The 27204-nt window shown below is 33.6% G+C and overlaps 2 protein-coding genes across 5 annotated transcripts in view; one reads left to right on the top strand and one right to left on the bottom strand.

Moving 5' to 3' along the window:
• The window catches only part of LOC123679004 (peroxisomal N(1)-acetyl-spermine/spermidine oxidase), an 8127-nt gene extending 5690 nt beyond the window's left edge, over positions 1-2437 (top strand). The window contains exon 5 of the mRNA XM_045616310.1: positions 1760-2437. Within this exon, the coding sequence (XP_045472266.1) occupies positions 1760-2328 (569 nt within the window). The 3' untranslated portion in view covers positions 2329-2437. The remainder of the gene's footprint in view (positions 1-1759) is intronic.
• On the bottom strand, positions 2329-27204 carry LOC123679005 (aromatic-L-amino-acid decarboxylase-like). 4 transcript variants are annotated; one of them, XM_045616312.1, is made up of 8 exons: positions 26909-27204; positions 23510-23591; positions 21693-21813; positions 20455-20568; positions 16720-16969; positions 13341-13489; positions 5994-6725; positions 2329-2493 (listed from the first exon to the last, which is right to left on the bottom strand). In XM_045616312.1, exons 1-7 carry the CDS (start codon positions 26913-26915, stop codon positions 6009-6011), a joined length of 1440 nt encoding a protein of 479 aa, XP_045472268.1. In that variant the 5' UTR covers positions 26916-27204; the 3' UTR covers positions 2329-2493; positions 5994-6008. The 4 variants fall into 4 exon arrangements, with proteins under 4 accessions (XP_045472268.1, XP_045472267.1, XP_045472269.1 ...); XM_045616311.1 differs by having other exon boundaries at positions 2329-2490; positions 5991-6725; positions 26909-27203; XM_045616313.1 differs by having other exon boundaries at positions 2329-2490; positions 5991-6725; positions 26953-27202.

The following is a 27204-nucleotide window of genomic DNA, read 5'->3' as shown; positions in this document are numbered from 1 at the left end:
CGTTTTGTGGAATCGTTTCAAAAAACACTAGTCGATTTCGTGAAACTTTTGTAGAAAACATTTTTTGTACCTCTTTTAGTAACAAAGTTAAAGGGGGGGTCGAATTATGGTGAAAAACCCGGTCGCTCAGATGGAAAATTCAAATTCGAATACAGAGCCATCTGTGACGATTCGTGAAAAATTATTGTATTTTTTGTGATAAAATACGAATCTCTAATAAAAAACAGGTGTTTCCATTTGAAATTTCAAAGCTGACCCTCATACCCCTCACAATGGTGAATTAAATGAAAGAGGATCTGGGATGCGTGGACTTTCCCCTCAAAACCATCAACATTTAATTCAAAAAATTTTACGTAAGATGTTTCCTTCTCAAGATTTTTGACTGACTCAACTTGAGAAAATCACCAGTTATACACTAAATTGGAAATACAAACTAAAATGACAGATTAATGGGATGATTTTAAGAAGAAGAGTCCTATAAACATAAGCTCGCAAACGCTTTAATTTCGAGATGAAGGTTTTTAAAGTTTGTTTTTTATAAGTTTTTTTTTTCTATAGCACTTTTCATTCACTAGATATTCAACTTAAATGAGGCTTTGATATTCCAATTTGAAGTTTTCAGCATGCGGATATTTTGAATGCAAATATACATGGTGATATGTTTTCTTTCCTCCAGAACTTCTTTTTGGTGGACTAAACTTTTATCCAGCAATACACTTTTTGGTGTCTTGTAGTTTTGTCGTATCTGTTATCAATTCCGAGAAAAAAATTCTCTAGTAGTTCACAGAAAAATCCAAATTAATATAAAGATCCAGTTGGTAAGCTGTGATGAATAAATTAATTAAGAGTTTTGATACTTATTAATTACACAATCTGTAGCGAAGATTAATAAAGATTCTATAAACTGATATAATCATCACAAAAAAGTAGGACTACAAGAAACACCCTGTATCTCAAAAACAAAGCGTTTGCGGGCCCATGACTTTCTTCTTAAAATTATTGAAGGAATGTCTCATTTTTCTCATACCTCTAATTTAGAAACACCCTGTATGAATTATATTATTGTACAATTATTGATCACAAATTCCACAATATTTTTTTAGAGCACAAGTCGATAGACCTCCTCCAAAAATTTTTTCTAGCTACGGCTTTGGATTTGAGGCTTTTAACTTGCCCTGGTATTGACAGATTGACTCATTCAAACCTGACTATAGGGTCAACATTCGTGTTAACCTTATGGACTCATTGATATGTAGCATTAGAATGATACCGAATCTCACTTCATAACGAATGAGAAACACTGCTACGCCCTCTTCTGCATTGAAAATCTTACGGTCATTAAGAGCTGGATATTAATTTTCCAGTTGAGTATTTCTGTTTACTCGGTAGTTAATTGTTATCGACGGCCGTTATTGAAGTTAGTTATTTTTTGTTATAAAAATACTCTTGTCTGATAAAATAAGCGGTTCTCCTAACTCGTATAAGCTGTAAACTTCTGAGAGTCCCACAGAGGCTAAGGAGAGTCGAGATGGAAAAAAAAACATGAGAAAACAACTATCGTCTCTAGTAACTGAATTGATATGAAAGGTGTTTTATCACCCAGAAAAAAAATTGCTGCAATTTGGATGTAATTTATTGTTGCAATGTCTATGTCAATGTCTAAGATTTTTTTTCTTCAATAATATTTGAGTGATCGATCAAAGTTGATATTATTCCGTGACCTTCGATTCACTAATTGCCCTCTCTTTTCTGAGGCTAGGTTATGGCGCAGTTGACAAAATATTCCTCGACTACGACCGACCGTTTTGGGTGTGGAAAGATGGCAACATACAATTCGCTTGGTCTCAAGAAGAGCTCTTAGCGAGGACCGACTGGACAAAGGGCCTCAGCGCAGTAGAGGAGGTGGAAGGAAGCAAACATGTTCTCTGTGCCTACGTGGGTGGTCCTGAAGCAGCAGTAATGGAGCAGGCGACCGACGAAGAAGTAGCCTCATGTGTGACTAAAGTGCTGAGGAGATTTACAGGAGATGCGTCACTTCCTTATCCCGATACTATATTGAGATCGAAATGGGCTACAGATCCATATTTCTGTGGGTCCTATAGCTATCTCAGTGTAAGTTCCAACGTGGGACACCAATGTGATCTCAGTTCTCCAGTTCCTGGTATTTGTGACCCCCAACCACCTGTTCTTCTTTTTGCTGGAGAAGCAACTTGTGCTGGCCATCATTCTACTGTTCATGGGGCAAGACTTAGTGGTATAAGAGAAGCTCAGAGGATAATTACATTAACCAAGAGGTATGGTGGACCTCCTCCGAAAGAAAGTCAGTGATGCTTCAACAATTATATTTACTTGTACAATACATAATTTAGCTGTTTTTTTATTGGTCCTTCCAACACATACATATATACATTTATTGCAATAAATAATTTATAAATAATTATTAATCGTTATTATGTGGCAGGAATACATGTTGAGGTATAACAGATGCACCTGAAAAAATAATGATTATTGATTTTACTCTCTCTAATGAATCAGCTTTGAGCATTCCATCAAAGTTCCGACATCTTAAAAACCTACATAAACAGGGTAAATGTACATACATTAACCTGATATAGAGCTGCCCTAGACGAGTCCAAAAAACCTATATATATGGTTATATATGGTTTATAAAGTCACCAATGTTTTCAATTCCTTATGACTTTTGGACCACCCATTATATTTGATTGATATTTGGAACGAACATTAGGTCCTTCGATTAATCTTTAAACTAATTGAAAAAATCAGGTCCGTATTAGAAAAATATGGGACTTTTGACAAGCTAAGATTCAACACCCTGTATAGTGGAATATTGGAATATTATGGAAATATTCTTGAAGAGCAGAAATTTTTTGATGGGGATGAAACACCCTGTATGTAATAAATCTTATGACTTCCTTCAATCGATACCAAATATGATGATTTCATTTCAAGGCGGCCACTCACGAGGCTACCATGTTCGAGCGTTCGGATAATTTTACAGTCGGGCAGCTCGGGACACGACCACACGACTGTAAATCAGAGAATGAACTTGACTGCCCGACTGGAATCTCTTGAACGCCTGCTACCAAACGCTCGAAAAAACGCTTCGTGAGTGGCGGGCATTAGATGATGAAGAACACAAAAACAAAGAACCAATCCATCTTTGTCAAGTAAGGTGATAAGTAGTATTAAGCTTTTCAAAAGCGATACAATGAGTTTTGACTTCTGATTAAAAATTTCATAAATTCTATGCAGTAAGCATAAATTTCCTACCATTTATTTAAACATGTACAGGATGGGCAAATTTCGATGTTTTAGCACTACAATTTTTGAACCAGAGGAGATAGACAAAATCTGATACCCACTTCTCGATCTCTTTTTCTGAGAAACTAACAAGGGTAGTATTCATTTTTGGCCACCTTCTTTTGTTTTCGAGTTATAAGCGAAAATTGGAAAAATGGCGATATCGAAAAACATTTTATGTCTGCTAATACTGATGATAGAGCTCTGAAATTAAAACATTATACAGGCACTTTTTTACGTAGAATCCAGTGGCGTGCTCGTATTTTCAAAAGGGTTTTTAATTACGAAACTATGACCCAAAGTTATGTTTTTTCAAATGGGAACACTAAATTTTTATGTCATTTTCTGAAAGCTTGATTTTTTCTGATTTCAAAAATATATAATATCGTATGATTCGGATCAATATAAATAATAGAAAATGGCCAAAAACCTCTTTTCACCTAAGAGCTCAATATTTCTATGGTTTCAACTGTTGATGAACACAGAAAAATTGAGCTTTCTATAACAAGAGCAGTGTCCTTCCGTCAATCTGATTATTTCTATGCTTTCCACTTATTTCTACAAAATTCGAATCTTGATATGTTTTATAAATTTTTTATCTAAAAATTGATTTGGAAATAACGGAGAAACCACAAGATCGAATTTTTCAATCGAAAGAGTTGTATTGAGATGCATGTATCACGAGATTATTTACATAGGTCTCCAGAATCAATACGCACAAGTACCAATCCATTTTAAACAGCATATGAAACAATGCATATATGATTGAACTCAACATTTTAATTACGAAGGGACAAACAAGAAATAATTTTTAACCTAATAATGACAACAATTGCACAATGCACAGTCGACACCTCTTCTCGATATTTCCATAGATGAATATTTGAAACTGTGTTCAAGCTACCTAGGAAACTTTTTCCAAGTTCGTTTATCTTTTCGAAAATATTTGTATAAAATAAATATAGATTCGAATTTTGTAGAAATAAGTGAAAAGCATAGAAATAATCAGATTGACGGAAGGACACTGCTCTTGTTATAGAAAGGCTCATCAACAGTTGAAACCATAGAAATATTGAGACTCTTAAGTAAAAAAAGGTTTTTGACCATTTTCTGTTATTTATTTTGATACGAATCATACAATGTTATATATTTTTGAAATCAGGAAAAATTTATCTTTCAGAAAATGGCACAAAAATCTAGTGTTCCCATTCGAAAAAACATAACTTTGGGTCATAGCTTTTCAATTAAAAACCCTTTTGAAAATAAGAGCACGCCACTGGATTCTACGTAAAAAAGTGTCAGTATAATGTTTTAATTTCAGAGCTCTATCATCAGTATTAGCGGAGATATAAAAGTTTTCCGATATCGCCATTTTTCCAATTTTCGCTTATAACTCGAAAATAAAAGAAGGTGGCCAAAAATGAATACTACCCTTGTTAGTTTCTCAGAAAAAGAGATCGAGAAGTGGGTATCAGATTTTGTCTATCTGCTCTGGTTCAAAAGTTGTAGTGCTAAAACATCGAAATTTGCCCACCCTGTACAGTATGAAAAATATTAATCAATGTCTTAAATAAGTATGTACATGACCGTTTCCCTTGATGATTAAAAAGTAAAATAACTTATTTCCGCTTTATATATTTATTTTCACAACAATTGTTTCGTCATGATAACATGACTTCGTCAGGTGAGCATGGTAACTAACTACATATTTGGGATACAGTTCTTTGAATAGTTGAAAAAATATGGTGTAAAATATAATAAAATCATGGAAATTCTTGGGTTTCAAAACGGGTTGAGTAAGGGAGATTTATTTAGGTCCGTTTGGTCGTTGAGGAGAATCTGTTTTTTATGGTACCTATTTATCTCCATTGCTTCAAGGAAGTTCAATTTTAGGGTTATCATGACGAAACAATTGTTGTGAAAATAAATATATAAAGCGGAAATAAGTTATTTTACTTTTTAATCATCAAGATGAATTTCCGACAAGTAAAGACTGAGACAATCAAACACCGTTTCCCTTGTTTTCATTTCCACCAATCACAAATGCGCAATTTTGAATTCAAATGGTTTCTAGACAGTGAATAATTTCCTTCAAATAATAATATATGGCTTCTCAGTAAAGAGAAATACATTATCTAGTAACCTATTAACAAGATATACAGTCTTGATAACAGACACCGTAATTTATCAAGAAAGCTGGATCGTGTGAAAAGGTATTTTGGGCCCATGATTTTTGAAATATTTCGATATCTTTCCAGGAATAACTTAAATGTTCAGTAAATGTGCAACCTGCTTACTTGGGAAATTTCGTTTCTAATCCAGCGTAGCCTTTAATTCTAATAATCTTCTATGTTTGTCCAGAATAAAATGAGAAAGATACTCAAAACTGAATACGTTTTTATATAGGACCATCTTGAAGAGCTCATCGTATGCTTCTGAATAGGAAATTCAAAGGTGGGTCACTCGACACATGTTTCCTATTTAAATTCTACCTCTCATAAGTGGTAGCATATTTGAAACTTTTCGCTACTGCAAAATATGTCACCCTAAGAACATTAATGCACATTTCTCTTTAAATTTGGCTAATGATTGAAGAAATATCACGACTCCCTTTCAACGGAATATTCTGTATATTCATTTATCCACTCTTATAAAATTTGCGTTCTTACCTAAAATTCATTCATTTTCTACTCTCCCAAAATATCATCAGCAGATTCCCGTACTTCTTTCCATGTTAAATCCATGTCTTCCTTCTCAGTTAACCTAGAGCATACAGCCATTCTCAAAAAGTACATTTCTCTTATCTTAGAAGGAACCAAATGTATGGTACCCCTCGCGTTGATCCTCTTCAAAAGTCGTTCGTTGACTTCGTTCGACTGGCCCTTTAGCCTGAAGCACACCAAACCCATAAGCACCTCCTCAGTTACCTCGAACCTATCGTCCGACTTGACCAATTCTTCGAAATGATGTGCAAGCCCAATCTGCTTCCGTATATGCTTCTGGATGTTCTCGACTCCGTACAGTCTCAAGACAAACCAAATCTTGAGAGCTCTGAACCTACGGCCGAGCTGAATCTGCCAGTGTCTGTAATCCGGTGCTGAGCCTTGTTGGTCGTGTTTCAAGTAGAGAGGGTCTACATTGAAGGCATCCACGAGCCAGTTGGGGTCTTTAAGCCACATTGCAGAACAGTCAAATGTGACCAACATCCATTTGTGCGGGTTAAAGTCAAAGGAATCGGCCATCTCTACGCCCTTCATCAGATACCTGTACTCGGGACAAGTGAAGGCTGCGCCTGCGTAAGCGGCGTCGATGTGGAGCCACACCTTGTTAACATTACACACGGGACCGATCTCTTCAAGGTTGTCAAAGGTGCAGGATGAGGTTGTTCCCAGAGTGGCGACAACCTGAAATTGTTAATAGAGAGTTATTGCAACGTACAATCATTCTATATTTTATTAAAAAATCATGTAATAAAAGATCCTCTAACGTGATTTTCAAAAGTGAAATATTGCAAGGCGCTGTTAACGAAAACGAAAGTAAGGGAAGTTACAGATCTTTAAATTTTTATTTTGTCATCTGCATTGATGTTTTTCAAATACAAGTTTTCACCTGGAATGTTTCTTTTTCACCTAAGCCTTTTATGACGTCTTATGGGAAGACGTAATCAGTTAGATTCCTATACCGTTTCTGTTGAGTTTTTAAAGACTTTTTCAGAGGCAGGATTGTTCAATTTGATGTTGAGGGAATTATTATTACTATTATATCCTTGGTAGACTCATGGGCACAAAAAAACCCTTATTGCTGTAACTGTAATGTCCACTCTATTACGCAGGACTGTTCCAGTCCTCTCTTTCCAGCCAATTTTTATATACCATTATGTTGGTTATGGCAATTCTACAAACTGGAGTAGAAGAAATCTAGGCCAAGTTCGACTGTCCCCTTCTTAGACAAACTAGTTAACAGGGGTGAAAACACTGTCATAACGCTTGATTGGTATCTCAAACTTTCCAGCTCCGGCAGATACATTCACCAAGCTTGCAACCATTTTTACAAAGTGTAAAATTAATACCATATTAAGATTGAGAGATAGAATTCGAAAAATCATGTCAGCAGAGAATTTTTCCCAGTATGTCTTCTTTACTTGTATTACAGCATCATTCGATCTGTTTTTGGTTACTTTATATCTTTCGTATTCTTCTGTAGTTCTTCTGCTTTTATACTTCATGTACTCTTCTTTCTTTTGCACGTCTTCTGTAAACCATTCTCTTTGGTTTTTTTAATTTGCGTTCACTTTCATTACCCTGACTGCTTCAGTGGTATTATAACGAGCGTTCATTAAAATTCGTCGTCAAGAGTGCCGTGGAGAAAGTAAAGTTGATATCTGTGATTAGAAGTAGCGCTTAGCTTGTACCATATATAGTTTCCAGATTCGAAGAATGATGTGAACAAATGTTAGTGAAATCATACAAGCTAAGCGCTACTTATATCACAGATATCAACTTTAATTTCTCCACGGCACTCTTGACGACGAATTTTAATGAACGCTCGTTATAATACCACTGAAGCACTCAGGGTAATGAAAGTGAACCCAAATTGAAAAAAAAAAAAGAGAGAATGGTTTACAGAAGATCAACTCTTCAACACAGCTCTCTGGACCACGAATTTTAATGAATGCTTGTTATAATACAAAGTGCCATTGAAGCACTCGGGGTAAGGAAAGTGAACGCAAATTGAAAAAAAAACAGAAGAGAATGATTTACAGAAGACGTGAAAACTAAGAAGAATTTGAAAGACATTAAGAAAGAGAATACGAACAGTTAATAAAGAGGTAAACATGATCACTCCTGAAAAATGGGAAACCTTCGTATAGAGCTGGTGATTACGGATATAACGATAACGGAGACAATACTTACACCTACCCAGAAGAGGACACCATAACACTAGTAGAAGTACATGAGGTACTGTCAAAATTGAAAAACCGAAAATCCCCTGGCCCAGATCGAATCGTCAACGAAATGCTGTAGTACGGAGGACCCGAATTGGAAATAGCGATCACACTACCATTCCAAGAAATTATCTCGACCCAAAAAGTGCCTAACGATTGGAAAAACAGCAATACAATCCCAATCTACAAAAAGGGAAACAAGACGTTCCGGAAAATCGTAAGATGATATGTTTATTAAACTCAAACACCATTAGCAAACTGTTGACCAAAATCATTACAAAACAAAAATGGTGACTAGAATAAAATTTAGCGAAGAACAAGAAGGTTACAGACCAAAAAGATCAACAATACACGCAGTTTTCATCCTCAGGCATGATTGTAAACTCCATCGAATATCAAAAACCTTTGTTCCTCTGTTCTGTCGATTTAAAGAAGGCATTTGATCCATTTCGTACAGTCGACATTGATATACTTCGAGAACACGACTCTCGTAAATGACATCAACGTGATAAAGGAGCTCTATAAAAACAACCGAACGCAAATCAAAACATCACAGGGGTTCATCGAACAAGGTCCAATACTAACAGGAATTCGCCAGGATGACTTCCGATTCACTAGTCCAGTGCACTACCATCTTAACTATCGAGGAAGTTGAAAGTTCCAATCGCATATGAGGAACCGCTTCTGCCAGAATGAAATGTTAGTAGTATGGATACCTCAGAAACTACATGGTTCAGTAGTAGCAATATCCTTCAATTTTCCCCATAGAAATAATCAAGACGAGGAGGCCATGAAATGAGTCCTCCTCGACCTATCTATCTATTTGGATAATTATGGTAAAGGTAATTTATCATTTCTAAAACAAAATGCGGTCCAACCTCATTATGTATGCCTCATATTCTCTATTAGTCAAATTGATCATTTCAATAATTCCAAAATCTTAAAACAATATGGAACCAATAAGAAATAACTAATTCAACATAGAAAATGACCACAAAATATGTTTCGAGGAATGTCTTTGGGCATAATTTTTTCTGCTTTCTATTGTTATTTCACTAATGACTTATTTCATATATTAGAAAATTCTTATCATCTACTAGACGTTCACTGTGTTTTCAAGAATATTTTTATTCTTCGTATTCATTCGCGACTTTCAAAATATACCTCAATCCTGAATAAATCGAGGGACACCGCACAATTTATGGGGGAAAGAGTCCTCCTTTCAAATTGGTTGAATTTTTGATGTGTTATAGTCCAAGTCATTTCAACCGAATATTTCCCTCCTGTCAAAAATTCTATGTAAATGGAATGCAATTATTGAAAATTACAGCGATTATTGCATTGTAGGAAGCGAAATAGCACTGCGATAATTGTTCTGTTCATAGATGCATAGTTTCTATGCATCTTACACAGTTCGAACCTATGGAATCTATGTCACTTTGACAAGTTAACAGTTTATTCGGGAAATATTTCCCCGAATTACACTCGTGCATCAAAATGAACGGATAATTTCGCATTCCAGCGTGTTTTCTTTGAAAAACTGCATTCGGTCATTTTCATTTTTCGAAAAAGAGCCCTTCACCTTCGGTGTCAGGCTCTTTCTTCAAAAATGAAAATGACCGATTGCAGTTTTTATGGCAACACGCTGTCATGCAAAATTATCGGTAATTTTGACGCACTTGTGCAATTATTTACGAAAAGGGAACCAGGCAAAAATTTTTCTATAAGCTAGTTTTGATGCTAGAGGACCCTGAAAACTCTTATTTGGTGTCCATTGTTACACAATACAAAACGTTAGCCTAGATAATTTCCACTTTTCTGAGTAATCAAGATGTGTCTGTCATTAATATGAGATACGAAAGCGAAAGTTATATTCGAAATGTACCGTACTTACAATAATAGATTTTGAAAAAATATTGAAATTATGATGGTAAAAAAATATTTTTTCTACATTCATGCAAAAAGCAAAACTTTATTGAATTATATTTAGTGGGGAAAGAAGTTCTTTATTGCACTAGTGCAATAAAGTTTTTATTGCACTCATCTGTCATTCTACTTTAACGTGCTGTCATCATGACAAACAAATATTTCAGCCTGAAGGAAATAACGATGTACAGTTACCAAGTACTAGTACGTTTACAGCAGTAACAAATCAAGAAGTGGACTTAAAAAGTACTTCACTACGAAATATTCATATTGAAAATTGCACCAATTTTTCATTCACTTTCAACATTGAGGGTAAAAATAAAGTTTGAGTTGAATTGTTCGTAACGTATTAGTTCCTGTTTCAATACAAATCGATATTAATAATAAAGTATTCAAGTTGCGCTTTTCATTTTCCTACACCTAGTGCCGCACCTCAATAAATCATTTTTTGCTTTTTGCATGAACGTAGAAAAAATGTTGTATGCAACTCGTCCAAAAATTGTTTATTGCACTCGACGTGTTGTCCAATTTCACGTCGAGTGCAATAAACATTCACTTTTTGCACTTGTTGCACAAGTAACTATTTTAGTACGGAACATTTCGAATACATATAATAAGTTTTCCTTTCTTTTGAAAGGAACACTCTGTATATTTTTTTCGAATATGATGTAGAATAAGGTGTAGAATAAGATTCATACACATGTTTTGATTGTAGGTCGCTAGGGCGATTTGTAACCATTTTCGAATAACTGAACCCTAAAAATAGTGAGCAGCTGGAACACACTGTGTAATTAGGTGCATCAAGTTATTCACTACTGGAATTTTGGTATCAAATTGTTTTGGGTATTTAGTGCTCATTTCGTTCCAATTCGTGTCGGATATTATGAATTTTGTGCCCATTCACTTTTCGAGATATTTCGAGTTTTTCCCGTGAGTCACCAAACTGAGGTTATGACAAGAAAAACTCGAAATATATCGAGTGGATGAGCTCAAAATTCATAACATATGGCACCAATTGGCACAAAATAAGCAGAATTAATCGAAAAAAGAATTTCCATATATAAATCATAGCGTCAAGTTGGTGACAGAACAGGAAAAACTCGAAATGTTTCGCAAAGTGACTAAACATATCAAAAATTCAGCATATTTGACAGGAGGTTACTTTTCCTAATAATAAAGTGTTCGGTATCCTTTCGAACTTTGTCCAATTTCAAAAATTCATAAAAAAAAGAATGTTAGTTGTGACGACTTTGAGTGAGACTGCGTATTGAAGCTGAATCGATGCTCCTTTTGAAAATCTAAACAATGATTTCATATTCGAAATACAAAGTGATGAAGTTTTAACCTTAGCCCTTTAAATGAGGAATATTGGGTCCTGTCCTGGAATATTTAAATAATTAATATCTCTCTGACTCGACCTCGGCATGTGTAACATGTAACATCCCAAGTTTCAATAATTTCCGCCGATAAGTTTGGTTCTGATGATGGTGTCACCATTACCATGAATATCAAAACACACCCTGTAGCTTTCTGAGGAAAGGAAGAAATTAATTTTTTGTAGTCAATCTGTACACACCTAGTCCTACCCTACCTCTGATAAGAGTATGCACAGTTACTCTCGGGACACCCTGTATATAGTTTTGATTTCATGAATTAACATTTTTAAATTGTCAAATGTTGAATGATTCTGAAGCGGTTGAGTTACCAAGTCGACTACTTGACTTGGAAAGTTTGTTCGACTACAAGTCTCGAGCATTATCGCAGTTTATTATTACAACTGCAAACTTCATTGTGAAAAATCATGGGCACTTATTAGATAATCGAATGCTCATAATGTGCGTGCTAAAAATAGGTGCCTATATATGCTCAGGTAAGCTATTAGCTGTTGTTTCTATTATGAACCTAAATGATTAACTTGTTTTTAGTCAATTCGTAATATGTGAGAAGCTATATCGAACTGCTTGGGTTTTATCGATGGAACTATTAGACAAATTTGTCGACCAAATGATGCCAATGCATCAAGAAATGTTAGTACAACTCTGGGCACAAAAGAGTGTCCTTTGTAAAATATCCGTCTATTTTCATTTAAACAGTACCTGTTTGAATGGAAGTCAATTAAGTATTTATTCTCATGTAATTCCACCAGTTTTGGAAGATTATATTGGTTAATAGAAATATGGATAGTTTCCTATAATAATTTGAAAAAAGTATAAGTAGGTACTTTTATAATAATATTATTGTGACAATTATTTTGGTTCTTGATTGTGTTTCACTTTTTTTTTGTTATGTTTCACCAATTTTTAAAAATGTACTCAGGTTTAGTTTTGTTTTCAAAATAACTGAAATCCTCGATATCAATTTAAATAAATAATATCCTATTATGTATATCTAATTATCCCTTTGTCGCAAAGAATTTTATTATATTTATTGATTAGTTAGAGGTGGATGATGTAATTTTTTTTTATTATATTCTATATTTTAATCCGTGTTCAACTACTAATGTGTGTTGCATGATCTCAAAACTAATCAAAATCTTGTTATGAGTAAGCACATTCCCAAGGAAAACTTCTTCAAAAAAAGGAAAATTTATGTAGGCGAATTTTCAAGTTTCTCGTGTTTAGTTACAACAGCTGATAATTCTTCAGGTGAAAATCAATCTCAGGAAGAAAGTTCAAGAGATATTGGGAACGAATAATATTTTTTTTTTCCGTTTATAACTCTTTATCCCCCTCAAGGCTTATGTCTGGGTACGCCATTGTTTAGTGGTATGGCAACCTATTTATGTACCAAATTCAATGCAATAAAATATTTGGTTCTCGAGAAAAGCTCTGGCAAGATTTTAAAGATTCCAAAACTTCAAGATGAGAAAATTATTATATGTTTATTGAGAAAATACCTCAAGAAACGAGACCATAAAACATATGATGGGCTTGAAAGGCAACAGAACATGTACGAGATAAAGAAATGAACAAACAGCTGACGTAATACGGATATTTACCACACCATATGTAATACTCATTCAATTTCCCAGTATCTATTAGATCGATATCTGTATTATCAAGTAAATAATTGACACGAGTTCCATAAGCGCAAGGTCAATTCCACACATTCCTTCAAATATATATAGTATCAGATAGCTTCTACTCACGTAAAATGGAATAAGGCCAGCTTCTCTATCCTCCTTGATTGCCCTTTCTAAAGTGTCCCCTCGTAGTCGGTTTGATTCGTCTGTGGGTAGACCTCTTAACTTAACACCACCAAGAAGACCAGCTCGTTCAACCGAAGAATGACTTTGACCTGCAATAAAAGGGAAAGAACTTGAAACTGGATCAATGCTGATTTGAAAAAAAGTGGAGTAAACATTACGTAAACTGAATTTTTTCGATGGTGATTGGTTATTACGAAATTATCAATCATAGTTTTCGGCAGTTATAAAATAAACTTTCAATTATCAAGATCTTTATCAAAACTCGATTGTTGTTTCTTTAGCACTGAATTATGAATTGATCGTTATTTTTGGGAAGTTGCTTAGTGATCTTAGTGAGGGATTTTTCCATTCTTGTTTCCGGAGGTCGTAGGAAAAAGAATTGTCCGCGTAAAAAATTTCGTATTTAGTCATTTGCATCTAACATAACCAGACAAAAAGATGCCCAGAATAACAATAAATGATAATTTGAACTTCATTCAAAAGTATGTACCTACCCACGTTAATACACCAGGCATCATTTCAATTTTAACCTACTATTTTCTGCTAGAATCAATGAGTTATACAAATAAAGATGGTTATTTCCTTAATGTACCTATGTTATATTGGCACATTCTTATTTCATTTTACTTCTGCTAAATTAAATAGAAAGCCGTAGTTCAATGGGATTCTGACTTTAGTTGAACATAAAACAGTTCCTAAAATCACTTTCAAGGTCAAACAAAATATACTTATTTACAACATACATGTATAAGGAATACTTACAATTCAAATTCAATTAGTTGTGTCTGTAACTTTCGAATTTAAGGATGGAATAATTTTCTAATGATGTAATAAGCAATTCTATCTCAATAGTTCCATCAAACAATTGAATATATTAGATATATTTCGTTCCCCCTGTTACACATGGTTAGTGATATAGGTCAAGGTATATTTTTTCTCTATATGTTTCATTTATCGAATATTCCTTTCCTTTCTTAATCAGACTTTGAATATCATGTGATGAAATAATGGAATACAACTCGTTTTTTTGCTTAGGAAGTCGATACTGTTATTGGGAAACCGTGGATATATTAAAGCGTTTTTCAGTTGAATATTTTCAGATAACACTTATTGGAAATTTGATATATGTGATTCGAATAAAATGCGACCGATCCTGCGGAAGATATACGTGTTTAATTTATGTCTCTTTTTCTCAAATTTTCAATATTTTGGTGAATATACGAGGTCAAAATATGTTTGACGAAAAACAGGAGCAACGTACCAATCACATATTCCCGTTAAATTGAAAAAAAAACTCCGCTGAGTGCTATAAATTGTTGCAAGAGGCCTATGGGGACAATTCTCTATCTCGTGTGCGTGTTTTTGAGTGGTGTAAGCGCTTCAGTGGGAGCCGAGAGAGCACTGAAGATGACCAACGCCCAGGTCGCCTTGTCACTGATTCAACTCCTGAAACAGTGACCAAAATCAACCAAATTGTGCATACAGATCATCGAATGAGCTCGGGATGCATAATTTGATTGATTTTGGTCATGATTTCATGAATTGTAATTAATTATTTATAATTGAAATTTTATTGGTTTATGATTTTCCAACAATCCCTATGAGCAATTAAATACAATTCATGAAATTTAGTTACCTTAACATCGAATTTCAGAATCTTTCTGTTTTTTCTGGAAGTGACACACTACTCCACTCTGTCAAAAATTGGGGTTCTTCCTATTTTTTTTTTATTTTTCTCATTAATTATTAATGTTTTCATTTCAGGTATTGGGTTTGCATGAGTAACCCCTCCTCTTTTTATATGAAGTGCTTTCCAACTTCTAAAAATTATTGAAAACATATACATATAGGCCATAGGGCAAAAAAAGTCAGAATTGACGGAGACTTGACCGAATCAATTCCCGTAGACAGAGTAGACAATGGGATAGGACAGGGCGAGTCAATGAGTCTACCCTTTTATAATATAATTTTGGACGAAATTATAAGGCAAGTACGCCGCTTGAAGGACATAAGATGAGAAAGAATAATTCTATGTTAGCTTATGATCCTGTACTTGTTGCGGATAATGAAGACTATCTCCAGTGATTGCTGTATTGCTTAAACTGTGTAGTCAAGTCCCTGAACATGATCATTTCGGGATCCAAAACAAAAAGCTTGACAACATTTAAAATACTAATCAGGTGCAAACTTGGTGTAGATGATCAAATAGTACAGCAGGAGTTGAAGTTCAAATACCTGGGCATAGAGCTCTCTGGATATGGTGATGTTGAGTCGGAAAGGAAATTAACTAACAAATCACTGAGATTGGCGGGTGGTAGCTGGATGCTTGAATGACACAATGTGGAAAAATAAATATCTACATATAGATTCTAAGGCATGAATTCAAAAAACGTTGAAGCTATAATGACATACACAGCAGAAACCCGGCCAGATATATCAACAAACTAGGAAGTACTTGGAGGGTGAAGAAATGAAAATGCTTACGAAAAATCGCTGGAAAAACTTTACTAGAACAATGAAGTGACAACTAAAGGCGAACATATAAAGTGAATAACATCAACGATTGGGTATAAAGTAGAAAGAAGGAGTGAAATGCGCACATAAATCGGATGGATCAACAAAGAATGGTTAGAGTAGCACGTCATGAATAACCTATTGGGAGAAGAAGTATTGGAAGACCAAGAAAGAGATGGAAAAACTTCACTAGACAGAGAACGAAGTGACAACATAAGACAAACATGAAAAGTGAATAACATCAACGAATGGATATTAGGTAGAAAGAAGGAGTGAAATGCGCACATAAATCGAATGGACCAACAAAGATTGAAGTTACACGTGATGAATCAACTATTGGGAAAAGAAGTGTAGGACGACCACGAGAGATAGAGCGTTAATCAGGACTATATGTGTTCACTGAGAGCATCTTTCCTGTTTGCAGCGGAACCAATACACAAAGGGTGGAAACATTCATTACATTTTCCGCGCTGCACATAATTCACCACTTTTTTTTGTATAATGGGCACATTCTTGTTCAATTTTTTTTTTATTTCTATTAAAGCGCAAATCCGGCTCTTCATCACTTGTCGCCATGCATCTATATCTTGACTATAAATAAAGAGAAAGAGGCACTTGTGCCTATAATAGAGAAGGAAGATAGACCATCGCGGTGAATCACCCTGTAAACCATATCAGTTTGTTTTATCTACTCTGGGAGTAGAATGTATTGAATTCCTTCATCCTTCATCGGCTAACTTCCATAAAACTCAAATCAATCCTTGTATTTTTCAATACTTCAAAATAAAATAGTAAATATACTCACTAGAAGTGTATCCCACCAATTTCTCGGCTATATCGGCATCTTTCCAATCTGGGTGTTCTTTTTTCACATGATGAATGGCACGTGCTTTGGCTCCAAGCAAGGCAACTAGCGTAGCTTCACTCGCAGTCCCCTGGATTACGCCGCCCCCCTTACCCCCTGAACAAGCGAGGAATTCCTCTGGGAGACCTATCATTTTTCCCAACCAGTCCATCATCACGACTTCGAGTTCGGTGCAAGCGGGACTTGCGATCTGCACAAAATATCATTATTGAAATGTGGAACAATCGTAACTGGGGAGGATTTGGGGAGATACTTTGATCAGGGGTTGTTATTGAGGAAAGATGCGGTGGGTGTTATTCGAACTGGGGGATTTTTCAATTTTTAACGAAAGAAGAATGCGACAATTTGAGACAATGCTTTGTTATTTCTACTATCGAATGGAATATCTCCACTCTTCAATGAATTGAAAAAATGTATTATGTCACGAACTTTAAATAAAGGAATAGGGATCGAATTCTTCTAAACACCAAAAAACACTTCATATTGTTTTTATTGAAAAACTGATTTTTAATAAGAATAATATTATGTTTGCATACTCCAATTCCAAATTCAAGAAATAAGCAGTTATGTGAAGTAATGACAAAATTTGATTCGAATGAATCATCTGCGAAATTAATAGTTATAAATAAGTGATTTACTAATAAGAAATATTATTTCAACATGATAGCAGATGTCCGTGATTATCAACTTAGTACTAAGTCTTAAAAGCTACAATTTTTTCAGTGAAACGACAATTAGAATATCTTCTGACAATGAACTGACAAGTGTGCTTACGTTTGTTTCTAAGCATACTCTTTTGTTATCAATAACTCTTATCGATAGATTAATGAAACTTTGGAAGCCATTTATTTCTTTAAATAATTGAAGTATTTGAAATCAGTCATGTTTTCATAGCGATTTTTTGTTAAAATTACATGAACTTTCATATGGCAAAGTTTCTCGGTGAGTTTATAAATCACCCTGTATAGTACACAGAATTACGAACAACTTCAACTAATTATTTCAGAAATCTCGGCGAAGAAAATTATAGACAAATTGGACGAAATTTCCTTGATGACGAACAATGCCATCAAATTTTTGTGTAATAGAAGGCTTCTGGAATTCAAAATGAAGATCCTTTAGAGTTTTTTAATGTTATGTAAATCAACAAACTCAAGAATGCTGAAGAAAATGTAAATGATGAAGACAAATTGAATCATTAGCTTTTAACATTACCTGAAAACCTGTCAGATATTGTTGATGTCATGGATGTTTTACCAATAAGAGAAAATAAAATATGTGGAATATAACAAAAATGAATTATTGATTGAATTTCAAAAGCAACAGACTGCGAGTGAAGAAACAAAAGGAAATTTTCAATTATTTCACTCACAAATGAAGAGAAATGCAAGGGGCACTCTTCAAAAATCATCAAATCATAATTCAAGAAATCATATTCAAGACTAGGGTTTCATCAAGCCAAGTACTTGATATTTTAACCAACTACTTGACTTGAAAATCAAGCTCTTGAAAAATTACATAGGTACTTGAACTTGACTTGATTTTAGAAATTTATTGCTTGACTTGAGATTGAAAAACTACTAACTAACTTGAACTTGACTTGATTTCAAGTCAAGTGGCTTGAAAATCAATCAAAGCCGTGAATTCAAGACAGGAACGGATCAGGTTTGTGAAATACCTAATTCCCAAGATCGACGAGGAATCAACAAACCTAGGTTTTCCTCAACACTACGAACTACAGCAGCAATATTCACAGTTGTTCTTGAGTGACGCACACAGTTTTTATTCTTCACATCACTAACTTGTCTCAACAGGTCCAATTTTTTCACCAGTTCCATTGTTGCCGGTCGAGCAGGTGCTTCAAGACTACTCAAAAGTGTATTAGTTTTTTGAATGGTGATCTCAAAATATTTTCCATTTTTGTGGTGAATTTTAACGATTTCTGTGCGTTATTGAAGCATGTATTGTTCCATTTTAAGTAATGCCGTAGTTTTCACGTGCCAAAGGTCAAAAGATATCAGCTTAAAAAGTGACAGCTGCCTTGATAGCGAGCTATTCAAAATTAATCCTCTTATTGGAAAACCCTGTATAATCGTCTAGCTTCGTCGGATCGGTAAGTAGAATGGACCGCTAGCCCTTAGATTATTTCCATAATTTATCTTGATCGTTTTCCACTTGTTGCACTTCCAGTTCTACGTCCAGAACTCCAGAATGTGTAGCCTGGAATCACAATGGTCACGCTTATAATGAAAGCTGACTGGGTTGAACTATTCAGTTTCATTCGGAATTCAGGAGTAAGAACTGGAGGGTCGTTATCCACTTCAGATAAGACCTTTCAGAAGCAGTTCCGCTTCATTTCCTCTCCTTTAAGAGTATCTCGAGTACGCTTCAAGGGAATCCTTGGCTTTGTTCTCCCCAGGTCCTGATTTTCCTCAGATCCTGTTTATAAGTTAGGATCTACTTAGGATATTGCTTCCATTGAAATAAATCCGGTTCGTAGACAAATAACGATTTTTTCTACTATTTGTTGGTTTTGAATTGAATTGTTCCTGTGTACTGAGCGTTTATAATCATAATTATTACTGATACCATTACATTGTTAATTTATATTCATGGTGCCCAGTTCTTGTAAGAAGAGATAAGAGATATTTTTTAATAACGATGTATCAAAGTCGGGCTGATTTGAAGAATTTCTAGATATAAATTATAATTCACAATATTAGATTCCGAATTGCAAAGTATTTTTCTAGTATGAAGTCTGTTTAAATATTGATTTGCCACCTTCACTTTCAAAACAAAGTTACCAGAGATTCAAATTATGATAGATTCACAATAAACTGTACCAAAACTAAACTTTCAGACAAGTTCATATATATTATACTCACTATACAAAAGCAATCATCCAATATTATACGAATTTAATAGACTGTCAGATTTCTGTTTCATTTTTATTGAACTAACTTCAATAGGAATGTGGTTCAACATTTGTTATTCAGTGTTTACGAAAGAATAATTTAGGAAATTCTGACAAAATATTATAAGTTATTTAATTCTGTTATTCGTTTTTTGAATATGAGTTTTATTCACAATATCAATCAGAGAATTGCTCAACAAACTTCTTCGGGTTTCATCAACATTTTTTCCTAAGAATCACAGAAATAATAAATTAATGACATTTATTTACTTCAGGTCTAGATATTTGAGTTTTCTTCATAATAACACTATCCCGGGAATTAGATTGTTAAAAATTATGTTAAAAATTTTGGGAAAATGAAATTATTTATCAGTCTGATTTATTCATTGCTTGTATATTGTATTTCGAATGTGGGTTGGTTTTATTTTTACATATAATTTATATATACAAAATTTTATATATTCACTTATATTTTTATTTTTATTTCATATAATGATATATTTATTTGTTTGATAATATATTGTTTAATTGTTTTATATCTACTCGTTATTATTTATGAGTCATCATTGCTCTTATGACCCTATAATGCACTACTGTTTTATAATCTAAAACAAGCATGGCTAATCACTATACTTAGTAGTCGATGCTAACAAAAAAAGTAATATCCGATTAGATCGGGAATAAAATGGTATGGTTTCATTAGGGTCGGAAAAACATATTTTGTATAAGAAGTCGAAGAGAAACGATAAATTTGAACTTACCCATGAAAAACCGATGCAAGCAATACCATCACTGAGAATATCTGCTACAATAGCAGGATAGGAGTTGGCAGTAGGAAAATATGCATGAAACTTTGGTGAATGCCAGTGTGTAACCTGAAAATATATTCTTCATGAATTCCCTATAGTTCTGGTTCCGCTATATATATAGCGAAACCAGAACCATAGAGAATTAAATTCACACACACAAAATTTCTCACGTAACTTGGAATATCTCGATTCGATCGGATCTGTAATTGAAATAATTCTTGTATTTTCTATGGTTTAGATGATGTGATCAGCTCAGGGTATTGCTCGGAGCTTGAAAGGAGTATGTCATATCAACTCTCAAAATCCTAGCTCAGTCTGTTTTGTGGTCAAGGAAATATCCTCTAATTTTCTTACTAGATTCTCCTTGAATTTTCCATGGTTTTGCATTGCTCGAAATTATCATTCTTTATGTACTGACCAAATCTTAATCTATTTTATATGTAATTGAGTATTCAGTATTTCGTATTTATTATTTTCAATATTCCTCTTGCGTTTTTTATGGTTCTGATTATGTGAATATCTCAAAATTTCGTACGCAGTTTGAAATTGAATTTTCGTATCAACATGCTGAATCTCAACTCCGTCGGTTTTGTGGTCACGGAAATATTGGGTATTTTTTTGGATAATCTTTAATTCTCTCTGGTTCCGTCTACGCAATCAATATGAATTTTTCGCGAGGCATCAAGCGGTCATCTAAATTTAAATATTCATATTGATTGAGCCTGCATTTCTGAAATAAACTCAAGAACCCAAAATTTCGAATGGTCATATCTACGGAACCCTTAGACGGGGCCCATTACAAAATATAAACGCGGCATTCGAGATCCGAATCTACCCGGAAAATTTCTATAAGTCCTTTCGTTCAAATTTGAGGTTGGATTCTGAATCTTGATAATGTCGAATAGTGTTGAACTTTATCATTTCAGACAATTTCTTGCTAAAAATTCTTAAATTCAAACAATACGAAAAAATGATAGAGTGATCGATTCGTAGAACGACTGGTCGAAAATTAGATATTCTGGAAATGCCTAATATATTTCTTCATCTAATGTTCAGTTTACATTCACAATTAATTTAAACGATTAAGTTATTGAATCTCGAAAAGTAAAAAAAATGGAAAAACCATATATTCCCACGATTTAATGCGGTTAGCTGATTAGCATATAGCAAACTATTCTATTAGTACTCACTCCAGGCATAATGACTTTTTCAATGTCAGCCATAACTTCTTGCCATGTGTCAGGTTTTTGAGGTGCCTCACTGGGAAGTAGAGGACGTAAATACCCTGGTTCTACAGTAGGCAAAACCCGCCTGGAAATTATAATGCAATTAAAATATCTGCTGAATCCGAACTATGCAGATGAAGTTATTTCAATTTCCATTCATTTTCACTAAGTTCAAATAAAATTGGATTATCACGATAGTTTCTACGATGATTAATGAACAGATACCGGCCAAGAAGTGACAACTGTCCGGTAGATGTGGACCAAATTGTGATATAACGTATTGAAACCTAATTATATTCCATAATTCATAACTTCTCATTTTTCTATTTATTTTATTATGAGCATTTTGTATTGTTGGAAAAAATTCTCTTCAACCTTCCTCGAATTGTCCCTGTCCTCTTATGTTTTAGAATGCGTAGAATCTAATAATCGAATGAAATAAATAGCCGTGTTTGCCATGATAGTAACTTTTGTAGGAAATCAATTCGAAAAGCTATTCACAGGAAATTCATTATAAAAATCGGTTGGGGTTACTTGTGAGTGAGAAGAAGATGAATGAAATCAATATGGGTACACAAAAGAAAAATCTATGAAAACGCCAGTTTACCAGTTCATTAATAAAATAGTTGAAGACTTTGAGAATGGAGAACTAGTTTATGGAACGTTTCTTGATCTGAGCATACGATTGTTCGGATTGTAAACAATTTTTGGGAAAGCTACAAAGATATGGAATTCGAGGACCAGCATTAAAGAGGCCGAAGTCATATTTTACATAAAGAAAATATATTGTGAATATGGAAGAGAAATTGATTAGATCAACTAAGAAAGAACTGCTTTTGGGTTTACCCAATCAAGAAAGCGTTGCGTGACCGACAATTTTTAATCGTTTTTGACAAATTTTTGGATTGCTCTTTCTCGAAAGAATACATATAAATATATACAGGGTGATACAACGTGATGGCCTATTAGACATTTATGGAAAACTAATCATAATTTTGTTCTGAAAATTCGCATGTTGGGGTTTGAGACAATGATCATTCTCGATAAAATATTTGCAGATCTCTACAACTTTCGGTTATACTCGAAATGGACTACTACTTCCTTATTTCAAACCAATTTCAGCAATTGAGTGAAAACTCAACAATTCATGAGTTAATGGGATTCTTATGAAAATAATGATAAAGTAAAACCACATAGTCTCGAAGATTATATAAGATTATAAATAAAATATTTTGGAGGAGACACTGTCTTATTTCATTTTCATGTAACTGTAACTGGTTTTGGATTGATGTGATTTGAACTTAGAGCTATTATTAATATCAATCATTAACTGTGTTTTCAAATTCACTCTATTAAAAATTCAAAAATTTTCAATGGGTTAAATTGATTTTATCCAACGGTTTTCCAAATGATAAGCCAAAAAGGCAATCACCACAACATCTACAACAATAGGCTCATTAAATTAATTGAAAAAATTAAAAGAACCAGTGCAGTGGTATAGAATAATCGATATTGCAACATAATTTCATTTTTAGGTTGAAATCTCGATTTATAGAGACTGCCCTCTTGTTTCCATGTTCAAAATTTGATTTTACAAAAATTAAATTGGTTTTCTCCTAACTCGATTAATGATATTTTTATCCAAATCAATTGACGAATTTGAAGATTATTAAAACTTTCAGAAACCTTATTTCAATGAACAAATTTGGATATGATGGTAATCTTAAAAATCCGTCTCAATTTCGACTGGAAACTGAACCCAAATGAAATTATGGACTTACCTCTCCCTTATATTCTCCAGATAATTGGCGACGTAGTCTATCATCGCCTTTCCGAAGTCCCTAAACTGATTAGCCTCCATCTCTGGAACATACAAAGAATTTGCTCATTTCATCAAGACCTCGTTTGTGCTACATTTCAAGCACGACGCGATCGAGTTAATGCAATATCGTTCTATGCTATCTTGCCTTCACCCAATTTCCACATATTTTGCAACTTATCTGGGGAACCAGCTAATCGCGATCATAAGAAAAATTCTTTGTTTATTAACAAGTCAATTAAAAAAATTGTGGTCGGATTTTATGCATTCAAGAGAATTGACCAATGGATTGGGTAATTTTTACTGTTCAACTCAGGTATTCATGCAACAAATCAAACTCTCGTTCAGGAAGAATTGAATATTTCGTTTCGTCATCTTACTGAAGATAGTTATGTGGTTTCAACCTTAAAAACTAAGCGTTATTGTCGAAAGATATGCACTCTAACCTAATCTGTAGGTTCATTCTCACTATGCACTCCATTTTTCTATGGACTAATGAAAATACATAAGTATACTATATTTCAATTGACCTTCTACCTATCAAGTTTCTTCCTTTCTACGAACTCACATATGAATTATACACCTTATAAGTGAGCTGATAAATCGGTTGTGCAATAATTTCAATAAGGAACGGATAACGAACTATTCAATAAATAGATACATTTCAATTTGAGGAATTGTAGCATTCAAATTTTAAAGATAACGAAAATTATCAAATTGCTATGAATTATATTCAATAGGTCGTTTAAAATTGGATACTTATTTCTCTAAACAAAGAAGAGTTCAAATTCTATTTAATTCACCGAGTTCTTCAGATCTTGTTTGTTTTTGAATAAACCTATTCAAGTCGAAATATTATTAACGAGAAAATTAATTCCAATATAACAATATATCGCATATCCTCCCTTATAAAAAGATTGATTGTCAAAAAGGTAAATTCAATGATCAATGATATTTCAAAAATTAAACCATACAAGCTATATTCAACCAAATACTCATCACAAAAAAGTGGACACATACGGAGTGGTCGATATTTCAGTGCAATAGTTTGGCGTAGGATAGAACAACTCTTTTGTGGAGAAGAGTTGATATAAACATGCTTCGTTTCGAGATATGTACAAGGTTTCAAAATTGGAAAAAAATCAGTTTTTTAGTTATAACTCTAGTATTGTTACATTCATTGTTTTAATTTTTAGGTAGGTATTGAAGTCTAGATAATGAAATCTTTCGAATCAGGTAATCATCTCCTGCCAAAATTATCCAGTGGCGTAAATAAAAAGATGCGATGATCCTTTCCTTATGGAAAATCTAGGCCACTGTATTTTTTTTTTTTTGAGATAATTAATTCATTTCATAAATCAACGGAGTTTCACTGAAAAAAAGTTTTCTTGAATATTTTTCATAGAATGTACCGTTTTTAAGATAATCGAGTACCTTCAAAGCAATAAGTATCCACAAAAATGTACAAAATAGTTGTTTCCTAACAAGTGTGGGAAGTGATACTTTTTCGCAAGAGACTGAAATTGTCGAGTGCGGAAAAGGCACTTTTCACATAGTTAGGAACAATATTTTTTCCTACTGGCTTGAATGAAACACTTTCACGGACTAACGTTTTAAGAAATTATATTTTTGTGCGCTTAGCCGCATAGAGAAATGTTTGAATTTTATGATTGGAGTATAGAGACATGTCAAAATTTCATGATTTATGCGACTTTTTGATATTTGCGTGCAGAAAAAACCCTTGATATTCACTTTCCGCATGCATATGCGTGCGGAAAGTGAATAGTAGGGCTCTTTCTGCACGAGTTTGGAAAAGTACAACTTTCCAAACGTCAATGCGTGTGGAAAGTAATACTTCGAAACGCTAGTAGGAAAATACATTTTTCAAATTTTCCCAATTAGTGATGAATGAAAGTGCAAAAATTGGCGTAGTTTATTATTTAGCTTTCAGATGGAATTTAATTGAACATTTCAGAAAAAAACTTTCTCAGACACTCAAACATAAAGAATATTTTTAAAAATTGTTCAAAATATGAACCTTTTTTTCAACACACAACTCGCTCCGACGCAAAATTGGACGATTCAAATTTACTATATGAGTGAACATAATTTATTTTTGTAGACAGTTTTTGTTTCTTTTTCAAATCCAAGAAACCTTTTTTTCAGTAAAACTCTGTTGATTTCGGAAACGGAATAATTTTCTCGACAGTAGCGAATTTCAATAGTAAAAAGATCATCGCACCCCCATATCTACGCCACTGAATAATTTTGGCAGGAGACACTTAATTCGAATTACATTATTCAGATATCAATACCTAAACATTATAACAATGAAATTAATAATAGTAGAGTTTTAAATGGAAAACTTTTTTTTTTCAAACTATAACACTGTTTCTCTGAAAAAATTTTGTTAGTATATATGTTTATATGAACTTTTTTCAGGAAAAAAGTTGTTTTATCCGACGTCGAAATTATTGAACTAAAATCTAGACCACCCTGTCGTATATTACGAAAAAAAAAAAGTTTATACAAAGTAAAGAGAATACAACAGACATTATAATAGTAGGGTAGGTTTAAATCAGCAAAGGATAAAATCAGTTGATAAATTCATCATTTAATAAGCCTAAGTAAAATTTTGAATATAACGTCCACAATCACTCGGCCATAGTTAATTTTTTTAATATAAGAAATAACGAAAACTTTTTTCCTTAATGGATAGTTTTATGCCTAAAAGTCGCGTTACATGTTTCGCCTAATCATCAAAAGGAGTTTTGTCAAGAGTATAAGGCTTTAAAATTTTTTGGAAAATTAGGAAGTGGACCGCAATATTCCTGTTATGATGGATATGTTATTTGGTTTTTGAGATGAATCAATTGAGACACATCAACATCATTTCAGTTCACTTCGCAATTTTTCATAAAATTTTAAGGAGCTGTTTTTTAAGTCGATAATTATACAAGCTGTCATTTCTATATTTTTGACAAAGCTCCTGATGCTTAGGCGATGATGTAGAGCGACTTTTGAAAAATAAAAATATCTATTAAATTCAACAGGTTTCGCTATATCTAAAATTCTAAATATTCATTATGCGATACATATTCGTGTGAAAAATAAAAACGTGTTTTGGGATACAAAATTGTTTTTTTTTTTTTTTTTTAAATTTAAATTTGGAACTCAAAATTTTCTTATTGTTCAATTCATTGAAGAACTTTCCCGATAAATGTTATTAAAAATAACTCAAAAACACTGATACAAAGATTCAAGCAGTATAAAATTAATTCTTCAGGCTGATGGTATATTAACATGCAAAAACAACAAACAAAAAAAAAACACAACACCAAATGTTAAAAGATAAACCCACCATCCATTATGTATATAAAGAAGATTTTTCCTTTTCAAACAGACCTTTAAATCTCAAATAAATAAAAGGATATCCAACAATCCACTTAATAGATACGCAGCCTTCTTATCACTTATCACACTGAACAATCTCCACGGAAAACTCTCAGTTTCCCAGACTGGACAGGCACGGTTGGCTGCAGCGAGAGTAAGAGCGTTCTTCTGGCTACTGCAAGAGTTTAAATCAGAGGACAAGAAGAAGTGGGGCCAGATCGATCGTTTTGACATGCTGAACCTCGTTGTACATGGGGGTTACCT

Source organism: Harmonia axyridis, chromosome 4 (genome assembly GCF_914767665.1).
Source record: "Harmonia axyridis chromosome 4, icHarAxyr1.1, whole genome shotgun sequence".
Classification (NCBI taxonomy): Eukaryota; Metazoa; Arthropoda; class Insecta; order Coleoptera; family Coccinellidae; genus Harmonia; species Harmonia axyridis.
The sequence above is the reverse complement of the archived record's forward strand: the minus strand, read 5'-3'. Positions and strand labels throughout refer to the sequence as shown.

Bases quoted from the DNA above. Each gene is read 5' to 3' on its own strand.
- LOC123679005 (XM_045616312.1), bottom strand. The intron at 20,569-21,692 runs GTGAGTACTAAT...ATATATTTTCAG, and splicing joins AAAAAGTCATTATGCCTGGA to GTTACACACTGGCATTCACC. The intron at 16,970-20,454 runs GTAAGTTCAAAT...TATTTTGTGCAG, and splicing joins CTTGCATCGGTTTTTCATGG to ATCGCAAGTCCCGCTTGCAC.